Consider the following 12,151-nt stretch of genomic DNA (forward strand, 5'->3'; position numbering starts at 1 on the left):
GGCGTGGTAGCATGTGCCTGTAATCCTGGCTCCTCCAGAGAGAGAAGAAGGAAAGAAGGAAAGGAAAGATGGAAGGAAGGAAGGAAGGAAGGAAGGAAGGAAGGAAGACAGGCAGGCAGGCAGGCAGGCAGGCAAGCAGGAGCGAGGGAGGGAGGGAAAGAAAAGAAAGGAAAAGAAAAGACCTGGTCCCTGACCAGAGATGGGGGAAATGGAAGGGAAAGAAGACCAAAGAGCTGGCTTTGTGATGCTGGATCCCTGTTTACATAGGCTCGGTGGAAATGTCAGTGGGATATCCTGGCAAGACGATGCCACAGGACGAGCGCACTTCAAAGCTGGAAGGAAGCCTGGTGGGGGAGCAGGGCAGAATCTTCTCCTGGACGGTGAGGGTACATACTGTGGATGTGTATGGTTTCATTGAAGATGCCAGTGTGAGAGGGAAGGGAAAAAAAACAAAGGTCAAACACAGGGACCACTACAGCTAACACCAAAGATCCATCAGAGTAGCGGGGAGAGAACATTCCCATGTCTTCGAAGCCCAGGGAGGAAGAGGGCGAGGAACCAGCTAAGATTGCTGAGGACTTCAGGGAGGTGGAGGACGGTCAAGGCAGAGAAGAAACCACTGGGCTGGTCATTCTCAGCTCAGGGATTCCCTTCAACAGGATGAGGTGGATGGCAGCCAGATTGCCAAGGGTGAAAAAGTGGGTGAATAGGGGGAGGCAGAAACAAGTATGAGAACAAGAGCAGTTGCCGCTGATGTTATATGAAGCATGAACATGGTGCGCACCTACTATGTGCCAGGCATGCATTACAGTTTTTTAAATTAATCTTCAAATAAGCCTTGCTGGGTAGGCATCAACATGCCCATTTTACAGAGGAGGAAACTGAGGAAGTGGAAGCAGCCTGTATGGTCTTCCTAAGGAAGGAAATGGATGGCATTGCCAGGAGTAACCAGAGGTAAAGGAACATTCAGTTCCAAATAGGCTTCCTCTCTTCCTCTGCCCTTCCCCACAGTTCCAGAGCTCTCACAGTGTCAGGTTGCCAGAAGGAAGACAGGATGCAGATGGGGCTGGGCTGTCAGGATTCAGGATCCAGAGACAGACCTAGGCATGATTTTCGGGTCGACCCTGGGCAAGTACATTTCCTTGTGTGAGTCTCAGTTTCTCTGTCTATAAAATGGCACAGGAGTATTTCGAGGTCCCTTGCTGCACCCCTCTATGTACCATGTGTTTTGTTTTCTGTATTCTGATACTCTGGCATCTGAGACCTTGTTGACCTTGGAGAAACTGTCCCTCCCAGGGTCCAGCCACCCCGGAGCCCACACCCCAACCGCCTCTTTGATCGGGTTGTCATGCCCTGGCCACTACCCACCTGCCCTAATCACACCAGGGCTAGGTACAAAACAATTAGGAAGAGCCCCTGTGCCCCAGAGCCCCCTGAAGTATCCCAACTCGCTAGTCCTCAGCCTGCCCGCCCTGCCTTTCCTCTTCTATCCTTGGAAGCCACAGTAAAAGCCCCTTGGCCTCAGATCCGCCCTGTCCCCTCCCCATGCTCTGCTGCTTCCCCTTGTGCCCCGCGCACTGGTGTCCCCCTCCTGTTGAGAACATGAGTAAGAAACTGTCTTTTTAGTGGCAAGAGATCCTGATATAGTGGCCTGACCACAGCTCAAATTTTCTATTATACACTACGTTTTTAAACAACTCCTTTATTTATCCACTCCTTTTTCGTGCTTTCTACATACCAGGCGCTGCCAAGAGTGCTTTAGAAACAACCACCCATTTCCTCCTCACCAAAGCCCAGTGAGGTAGGTAGCACTGCCACCTCTATTTCAGAAAGGGGGTAACCCAAGCACGGAATAGCTCAGTCCCTTGCCTAAGGACACACGGCAAGGAAGCGCCCAGCGGGAACTCAAACCCACGCACTCTGGCTCCCGAGTCGATGCTCTTAATATTCTCCTGAGCCGCTCTCCTTTATGCAGCCGTAACGGGACTAATTAAGGGACAGTAAACTGAGCTGCCTAAATTTCTCGTGTGCGGAGTGAAGTGGGCCGGCTGCTTGCCTGCATCGGGTGAGCAGTGCAGGGCGGTCTCAGGATGTTCACCCTCCCTGCGTCTCCACGCGGGCCAGGCTGGCCGGGCTCAGCTGCTCCAAGTCCAAGTCCAAGTACGGAGGTCGCGCATCGCCGCGGAGCCGGACCCGTTGTGTCTTTGTCTTTCTACGCATCTGCGCCCACCTTGGCCCAGTACAGGGATTTCAAAAAGTGCCCCGCGTATTTGATTTCAGAAGGACTCACCCCAAGCCGTGGAAGCAGCGAGAGTGGCCAGGACAAAGGCACGGAGCCACATCGTGGAAGGGCGACAGTTCCCGGGGCCGGCGAGGTCTCCGTGCAGCTCAGAGGGACTGCGCTGTCCAGCCCTGGAGCCAAGCCCCGACCCGAGTTACCACCCTGCGCTGCCAATTGCCTAATCCTCTAACTGGGAGAGATCAGAAAAGCCCTCCCTTTCCCCAGATCTCCCTGGGCTTCTAGTGGGACCTCAAGTCACGCCCACCCACAGTTTACCCTCTTTCATCAAACCGGTCTGGACTCTACTCTCAGATTACAGAGAGCTGTAAACTTGCCCAACTGCTTGTTATGTAAGGGTTTCACCCTTGCAGGACTCTAACCTCAGTGCGCTGTGACCGCCCCCAAAGGCCCACACCAGCAGGCAGATGCTTTTAGGCAAAGGGAAGCTTTGATCTGAGGTCCTGAGGAAAAACTGGAAAATGTTAGAGCCACTCACACCTCCCAGCTCAGCTGGGTAAGTTAGGACATATCTCAGCTCCCAGGACTTGTGTTTTCATAGCGTTCCAGGCTCTCAAACTTGGAAGCGATCTTGAATTTCATCGAGTCCCCTTTCTGAGGCCTGAATTAGCTTCACAATATCCTGCCAACTGGCCCATTCTCCTGTCACACACCAGCAGTGTCAGAGAACTCACTACTTCCCAAAGCAGGGATTTTTGGACAGAATGTAAAAATGAACCTCGTCCCCCCATAGTCCCTGGCTCTAATCATCCATCCATCCATGTACCCATCCATTTTGTGAACATTTACCAAAATGCTTGGCACCTGGCCACATATAATGGATACAAAGGCCAATTCAAGACATGGTTCAGCTTCTCAAGGGGCTCACCATTGGTAGACAAGACAGATGGGGTGGAGGAGCAGTAGGGGTGATGTCAAGGCAATGTGAAATCACCAAATTAAGGGGATACAGAGTGCTCTGGGCACACCTGGAAAACTGTCATTTACAAGCTCCTGGGGGCACAAAGAAGTCACTCAAAGCCTCTTTCATGGGATTATTAAATGTCCAACAACAGGGAATACACTAAACACACTCTGGTACCGCTGGCTAAGGAAATACGATGTATTCACTCAAAATAGTGATGTGCACAGCTATTTATTAACAATGAAGACAGGATGCATTGTGAAAGGAGAAAATAACAGGTTATAAACTGTTGTGCGGTGTAGGGAGTTCCTCGAAAAGTTCAGCATAGAGTTTCCATATGACCCAGCAATTCACCTCCTAGGTGTCTACCAAAGAGAACTGAAAGCATGTCCCTAAAAAACTTGTACACAAAGAGCAGTGTCATTCATCCTAGTCAAAAAGTGGGTGCAACCCACATGTCCATGACCTGATGAATGTGTAAATGAAGTGTGGTGTATGCGTGCAGAGGCATATCATTCAGCCATAAGAAGAACATACTACAACGTGGATGAAGCTGGAAAACATCATGGTAAAGGAAAGAAGCCAGCCACAAAAGGCCATTTGTCGTATGATGGTTTTTATGTGTAATATCTAAAATAGTCAAATCCATGGAGACAGAAACTGGTTGACAGGGTGGGAAGGCGAAGGAGACGGGAATGAGGAGTGACTGCTAATGGGCATGAGTTTTATCTTGGGGGTGGTAAAAATGTCCTGGGATTAAATTGTGATGATGTTAGCGCAACTTTGGGAATATACTAAAAACCACTAGATCGTACACTTTAAAAAGGTAAACATTATGGTATGTGACTTACATTTCAATAGAATAATGAAATATTTTTTGAAAATCTAGATAGGTATAATATGGTCCCGTTTTACTAGCAACATACGTCTTTATTTGCATGGGAAAATATTGGAAGGCTATATAGCTAATTAGAATTACAACAGCCATTTCCTGGCTGTAATCTTGTCAGTGTTTTTACTTATTTGCATTTTCCACTTTTATTTCTTCATACATTCATTGACAAATATTTACTGAGAGCTTACTGTGTGGCAAACACTATGCCTAGAGTTTTGTATGCAGGATCTCAGCCTTAGTTCTCAAAATAACCCCGTGAGATTAATGCTGTCTCACAATCTTAAATTGATTTCTGTTGTTTAAGCCACCCAGTCTGTGATATTTTCTTCTGGCAGCCTAAGTAGACTAATAATAGGCTCAACTTGATTCTGTTATTTATTCCCAAAAGAAACTAAGGCCCAGAGATGGGGAGGGATTGCCTAAGGCCACACAGCGACTCAATGGCAAAGTCAGAACCAGAACTTGAGGCTTCTGCCTTCCAGCACAGTGTGGCTGGCAGTCATTTCTCTTGCTTTTATACATCAGGAAGATATTCTAATCGGTAGCCTTATCTAAGGCAAATTGCCTTGTCAGCTCATTGACCCAGGCTGAGCATGGTAGGGCTGAAGGGATAGAAATAGCCAGGGGAGGCTGGGCACTGTGGCAACCCTTCCAGCTCTGTAATCCTAGCACTTTGGGAGGCCAAGGTGGGGGATTGCTTGAGAGAGGAGTTCAAGACCAACCTAGGAAACATAGTAAGACCCTATCTCTACAAGAAGAAGGAGACAGGAAGAAGAAAAGAAAGAAGAAGAAGAAAAAGAGGAAGAAGAAGAAGAAGGAGTAGGAGGGAAGAAAGAAGAAGAGGAAGAATAAAAAGACGAAAGAAAAAGAAAGAAAGAAAGAAAAGAAAGAAAGAAAGAAAGAAAGAAAGAAAGAGAAAGAAAGAAAGAGAGAGAGAGAGAAAGAAAGAGAGAGAGAGAGAAACGAAGGAAGGAAGGAACAAAGATGGGAGCCAGGTACCAGGTACCTGGGGAGCTATGTTCTATTTTCCCAGTGTCACTTGGCAAGGCTGCCCTTGTCCACGCCAGAACACTATTGACATTAGGAAAGACTGGGCAACCAGCAGCCATAAATCACATGACAGTCCCAGAGCTGCTGATGGATTCTTGCCCAAGGCCATGAGTTGTAGCTGAAATGAAGCTTCTGGAGACCCAAATTCAAAAAGGAATGCTCATTAGCACTCATTCTAGCCACGTGCAGGCTGGTAAGGGGCATTGTGTGATGGAAATGAGGATGCTGTGACAGCATGCGAATCAGTCCCCAGAGCTAATTGACTCTACAAAAGTTGACCTGAGCTTTAGAGTTCCTCCCTTACTTTTATCCAGGACAGAAACCTGGTTGATAAACTGCATGCTAATAAAAAGCATCTCTCTCTATCTCTATCCACAAGAGACAATCTGGGTGGTCCTCCTAAGTAGGAAGCAAGGCTAGTCCCACTCACTCAGCACACACACACACACACACACACGTGCATGCACGCACATGCCTGTTAACCATCCTGCCCTGTTGCCCTAGCCAGCTAACCTTTGCAACCTGGGAAACAGCCCTGGCTCTTGGCCTATGAAGATTTTGTAGTGCTGTGTTCACAAAAAATAAAAGATAAGGATTAGTTCTTCTCCTGAACCACTGCTCAATCACATGCTCGCTTGTGACACCAACCAATTGTGCAAACAGACAATTTTTGGCCACTCCTAGGTTTTGCCTGGGTCTGGCTGCAGCCTCTGACACCCATTTCTGGTTCATGATGACTCTGCAGATTGTGATGGGTGAGGCTGGAGCCTACCAAGCCTTATAATAGATTTAATTTTTGCTTAATACGTATAACTCCCCTGCATCACTTCAGCTGTAAGCAATACTTCTCTTGTTTAAGCGGCAGTTGGTTGGGGGGCGGGGGCGGGGTTATTGTTTTCCCTGGGGAACACGCTCTGGTTTCCCATGTGGAGCTATATGACATGGAAAGTAAAATCCGGGGAATTGGCCTTAACTTCTAAGCAGGGGGTAGGACTTGGGAGAGTGGGCATATCTGGGGGCTTCAAATGAACTCCCCCAAACCTCTCCACCTCCATCAGTTTACTCAGCAGATATATGGAAAGCTCATATTAGAGTAGGCATTGGGCACAGCAAGCCCATGTCCTGCTGAGCCCCTCACTCAGCTTTGTCTCTGAACCGTGGGACTGATCAGGTGTAGATTTTGTGGTGGAGAACACTGAACTGGGAGACAGAAGTCTGAGAATCCACTGGGTGACATTTGGGAATTCCTTGTGGAAAAGCAGGGGGTGGCTCTGGGGGAGGGGCTCTCTCATGCACCCTTCACCGTGGCTCCACACTCTATGAATCCAGGATTCTATGACATTCTCCACTGCAGCCTGGGCATATGCAGTGTTTCTGGAACCTCACTTATTCTCACGCTAATATCATGGTTTTTTGCCTCATCAGCATATCATCTGTACTTCTATGAACAGTTTTCTTTAAATGAAGTAACTCTTTTTACTTTAACATGCTCACTCAAAAATGAGACTTTATACCATTTCCATAAATGCAAGACCTGTATAACCTGCCGTAAGTTAGACGTATGCATGGAAAATGTGTGACTGCCTTTTTAAAATTAAAACGATGGTAAAAATAAAAAAGGAAATAAAGAAAAGCCAGTAAAAACACTTCTAGTATACAAAAGTGTATACCTGAGAAAAGTCACTCAATGGGAAAAGTGAACCATTGAAGGCCAGTTAGTTACATGAAAGCAGGGGCAGCCTTGATCGCCATCATGACCACCAGGTAGGTGACAAGGCAAGGGTTACCTACCTTTGGCAAGGGTCATTGTCACCAAGGTCATTTTCTTCCGCTTCAGGGAACATCTTCCTGTTAACATTCTATTCAATTGTATTATGTTTACACCTTCCCAGGACCACGATGTTGCATTATATTTTGGGGGTCAGACTCCCTGGGGTCAATCAGGTCCTAGGTCTGACTGGTCAAGCATCAGGAGGAAATTTTGGCCTGGTCGTGGGTCATAGAGGAGAGAGCTGTACTCCCATGGGCATAACTAGTCACCCTCAATGGCTCAAACAACCGGAAATCAGGCCATGTACATTCATCAGGCAATCACCCTGTGACTGCTGAGCAAGAATTATTAGTGAGAGTAGGGTAAACTATGGTAGCAAATAGGCCCAGAATTTCAATGGCTTATTTTTCACTTAGGTAAAGGACTAGAGCGTTGTTCAGGTCAACAAGGTGGCTGTCCTCCATATGGTCATTCAGAGATCGAAATTAGGGTATTGGCAAACTTTCTCTATAAAGGGCCAGATAGCGAGTACTTTGGGCTTTGCAGGCCATGGGCTGTCTGTGGCAACTGCTGTGGTAGTAAGGCAGCCCATAAACAATACCTATGCAAATGGGCATGGCTGTGCTTCAATAAAACTTTATTTTTAAAAAGACAGTAGGCCAGATTTGGCCCTTAGGCTGTAGTTTACTCACTCCTGATCTAGGCTGTGGCGGCTTTGCCTTCCTTAACTCATGGTTTCTAAAGTTGCCATAGGTGTCAATTCCCTGTCACCTGCAAGAGGCAGGAGCAGAAGTGTGACCGTGGAGTATTTGTATGGGCCAGGCCTGGCTGTGGCACTCTCCACTCCCACTCAGAGGACATTGGTGAGAACTTAGTCACATGATCAATCTAATTGCAACCAAGGCTGGAAAATGTAATCTGGCTGTGTACCAAGGAAGTGGGGACAGATTTTAACAGACTGTCAGCAATCCTTGTCACAGGTAATATCCGTTAAACGATGGACTTGATAGTAAGGGGTTTTTTTCCCTAATACACAGCAAAATAAATAAACAACCATTATATAAGTGGTTTCTAGTTTGTGCGCCATCTAGAATGATCTTGCATAACTCCAGGAAAAGTGCACCACACTCTGATAAACACTAAGTTTTTGCATTTCTTTGATTCAAATCACAAAAGCCTGATTATAAACCCAGATCCTATTCATTAGCGCTACTCTATTAAGCCTTCCTTTAGCCTGTTAAGAATAAAATGGGAAAAAAGATGATTCAGAAAGCAATGTAAAAATTTAGACACAGAAAAGTGAAGAGTGAATTATCATCTGGAAAGAGCCCTGTAAACTCAAACTATAGATTACATTATAAACATCCAGGGGAATAGAGTGGACTCCATGGAGAGGCATGTTCTGTGTGTTTTCTTGCCCTGAGAACTGTCAATATTCATATATGTTAATGCCCAAAGCTGTGATGACTCTTGATGGTAGCAGGTATTGAGAGATGGGCAAAATTTGGGGAGGCAGAGAAGAAATTAGCATTGGAACAAGGCAGATTCAGGGGCTTCTTGGGGAGGCCAGTTGGACTAGAAGGGTGAATGGAGGACAGAGAGCTTCAATGCCAAGCCAAGGAGAACAGACTTCATCCCTGGACAATGAAGAGACGCTGAAAGGCTTTAATTCTGAGAATTGCACAATGAAGGGCGTTTCTGAAAGTAGAGCCTGGCAGAAGCAGCCAAGCCATCTGGAGGGACCAGTGGTTACTCTCAAGGGGAACCTCCTACATACTTCTCAGGAGGGTAGAAGATAAACTCCTTTTCAAAGTTGCCTAAGTCCTAGCTTGTGAAAGCTTGGCTCTGGGGCTTACACAGGACTCAGCAAGCATAAATGACATAAGCTTCTCCAAAAAGCTGGACTGCACAAAGGTCTGCCCAAATCTCAGGATCTACTGATGCTGGCCCTGTGTTCTCACTTTAGAAGGTCATGCAAGGGACAAAAGATCTAGAATCCTTCCTGGGCTGGGTCACAGCTGGGGTGGGAAAGCTGTAGCCCCTCTGAAACTTCCCACATAGCTGTCCTTCTATGGAGGCCAGGAGCACATCAGGGTGGGTACAGTCCACAGTCCCCTCCATCCCACCAATCAGGCTCCAAGGGGTCTTCACATCCACAAAATACCATTTTCCCAGATCAACAGCACACACACCAAGACACGCAAATTCAAACCAGATAGCCAAATGGCACTTACTGAATTTGCAAGGAGTTTTACCGCTACTCTTTTGATGGTAGTGCCTAGTGGCAACAATATGGAAAACAAAGAACTTTCACCACTGATGTGAGAGATCAATCAGTTCAAGCTTTCTTGGGGGCAATTTGGCAAAATCTATCCTAACATTTCAAAAAGGCATCCCTTTTGCCTCAGCTATTTTTTATTAACCATGTTCTTTATTTTCTCCATTCTGACACTTTGACATGCAGGGCTTTGCTCCTAGAGGGACTGCTCCTCCCATGGTTAGCCAATTGCTAGAGATATAAGCCACTTGTCTCTTAGTGTGCCTTTCATATACAAACTCACCGATCCAGAGCCCACATCCTCAACCACCTCCTTTATGGGGCTCTCCCACTCTGAACTAATAGCCTCGCACCTTAATCACCCCAGGGCTAGGTACTAGATGGAACAGCCCCGATGCTGCAGAGCCCACTGAAATTGTTCAAACTAACCAATCCTAAACCTGCTCACCCTGCCTCACCTCTTTCTTCCCATGGAAACCACAGGAACACGTCTTGCCACAACCCCATCACCACCACCTTCTGATGGACTCCAGCGTTGTCTGTGCAGCCTCCTGCTCCCATGGCATGGAGTGCCCCCTTGTTTTGTCTTGGGATCTGTGAGTAACAAGCTACTTATTCTTTCTTTCTTTCTTTTCTTTCTTTTCTTTTCTTTTTTTTCTTTCTTTCTTTCTTTTATTTTCTTTCTTTCTTTTTTTTTTTTTTTTTTTTTTTTTGAGACGGAGTCTCACTCTGTTGCCCAGCCTGGAGTGCAATGGCACAATCTCGGCTTACTGCAACCTCTGTCTCCCAGGTTCAAGTGATTCTCCTTCCTCAGCCTCCTGAGTAGCTGGGATTATAGGCACCCACCACCAGCTTTTTTTTTTTTTTTTTTTTTTGTATTTTTAGTAGAGATGGGGTTTCACCATGTTGGTTAGGCTGGTCTCGAACTCCTGACCTCAGGTAATCCGTCCACCTAGGCCTTCCAAAGTGCTGGGATTACAGATGTGGGCCAGCATGCCCAGCCCAAATTGCTTTTTCAGTGGCTGGCATCTGATCGGTGGGCCTGCCATACCTAAATAATAATAAAACCTTTATTTTAAAGCACTATTCTCTAGGAATAATTCTGAATGAGCCCAAAGATATATGTATCAGATGGTCACCTCAGTGAAGTTGACAATGGTACAAAATAGGAAATCATTCGAATGGCTAACAATAGTAGATAGTTAAATAATTTATTGAGTATTATACTATGGGATGCAACGTAGCTGTCAGAAAGGTAGAAAAAATTGTTTTTAAATGTTTGTGTAAAGGAAAAACGGTTTACCACTTCCTGTGAAAGAAGAGGGATCCAAAATTTTTTATTTCCCCCTTCCAATTATCCTAAAAAAAAAAACAGTGAAATAAAGTTTTTAAAGCTACAAACCCACATTGACAAACTGTGAAAGAAGAGATGGCAGCATTTTGGACACTGGAAGGCCAACAGAATGATGAGAACTAGTTTTAGAACAGAAAAAGGAGACGTTAACTCATGGAGAGAAAGACACCACCATGCACCTATGCAATCGGAATAGAGACAGAAAAGACTCTCTGGGTTTAGGGGTATTGGATACCTGTAAAAGTTGGGGTGTAGGTATCCCCCACTTAAGCCCATGGGGAGTGCACCTCTCCCCTTGGAGCTCCACCCCAAGGCCAAAGTTTCCTGGAGGCTCTCTGCCTCTGCCACTCCTAGACCTGGCTGACCCCAGGAACTCTGACCACCCAGTTACAACAGAATATCGGAAGGTCCTTGCCAGATGTCAACATAAGGTGATTTCTGTCCAGAGATCTGAGTGTCAAAAGGAAGAAGTTTCCCCAAGCTCATGTAATGGCTGCAGTAATGATGACTCTTGATGAAGTCAATGCCTGGCCACCAAACAAGCTCTCATGATGGTGGACAAGTTTGTCCCTGCCTTCATATTACTAATTGACCCTCAACAGTCCATTTTTCCCATTGAATAACTTATGTTCAGAAATGTGCTTCTATAATTCAATTGTTGCATGCAGTGAAACTAATGGAGGAATTATATAGTAATAAATAAGAATCAAAGTGTACCAATCCTTCTAAAAATACCGAAGGTATCAGCCAGAGTTCTGTTCTCTCACATGAAAAGTTCAGGACGTAAATAGAGCTTGAAACACAATTACATAAATAAATGTAATAAATGAAATAAATAGATCAGATAGATAATAGATAGATGATAATTGATAGATGATAGATAATAGATAGGTAGATAGATAGATAGATAGATAGATAGATAGATAGATAGATAGACATTTTATGGCATTATCTTCCTATAAAGAGAGAAGTCTGTTTCCTACATGTCAAGGTAGAAAAGCTGTTCTCCAGGCACCCACGGTGTGCTCCAGCAACCTTGCCAACACCAGCCCTGCTGCCCGTGGGCTGGCCCTCCTGCCATCACTGCTCAGGGTCACACTTCCACCACGCTGTGGCTGGCCATCCCCCTTCCTACCCATCCTTTAATTTCAGACTTGAGCTCCATCCCATTCATGGAGCACAGCGAGCTCTTTGCAATGAATTTCCTTGTATTTTGAGACAATCAAGCAGCAAGGTAGGTTTTTTTCTCCCCAGCCCTTCCCGTCCTTGGGAATAATGAGGCACACTCTTGATACAAACTTTTAGCAGAGCATGCGGGGCAGGACTGAGTGGGATCTGTCCCTGCTGGGGGAGGGGAGGATCATCTTGTAGATGCGTTACCTGGGGCAGCACCAGGTGGGGCAGCTACCCAGGTGCAGGGCCTGAGCCCGCTTCCCACCCTCCCCTGCAGCTCTGCCCTGGGGGAATCTGGGCTGAGTTGGTCCAAGGAGAGGAAATCCCTTATGTCCCTCTGAGGTAGGCTCCTGGAGACTTAATGGGAAAGTCCAGGAAGTGGAAAAGGGAAAAACTGCTGGCTCCAACCTCTGTTCTGCTAGTGAGT

General features: G+C 46.2%; 1 protein-coding gene across 1 annotated transcript in view; it reads right to left on the reverse strand.

Annotated features, from left to right (window-relative positions):
- CES1 (carboxylesterase 1) overlaps positions 1 to 2,469 on the reverse strand; it is a 29,858-nt gene extending 27,389 nt beyond the window's left edge. The window contains 1 exon segment of the mRNA NM_001134160.1: positions 2,291 to 2,469. Within this exon segment, the coding sequence (NP_001127632.1) occupies positions 2,291 to 2,342 (52 nt within the window). The 5' untranslated portion in view covers positions 2,343 to 2,469.
- Between the last annotated feature and the right edge of the window lie 9,682 nt (positions 2,470 to 12,151).

The sequence above is a fragment of the Pongo abelii genome, chromosome 18 (genome assembly GCF_028885655.2).
Source record: "Pongo abelii isolate AG06213 chromosome 18, NHGRI_mPonAbe1-v2.0_pri, whole genome shotgun sequence".
In the NCBI taxonomy this organism is placed as follows: Eukaryota; Metazoa; Chordata; class Mammalia; order Primates; family Hominidae; genus Pongo; species Pongo abelii.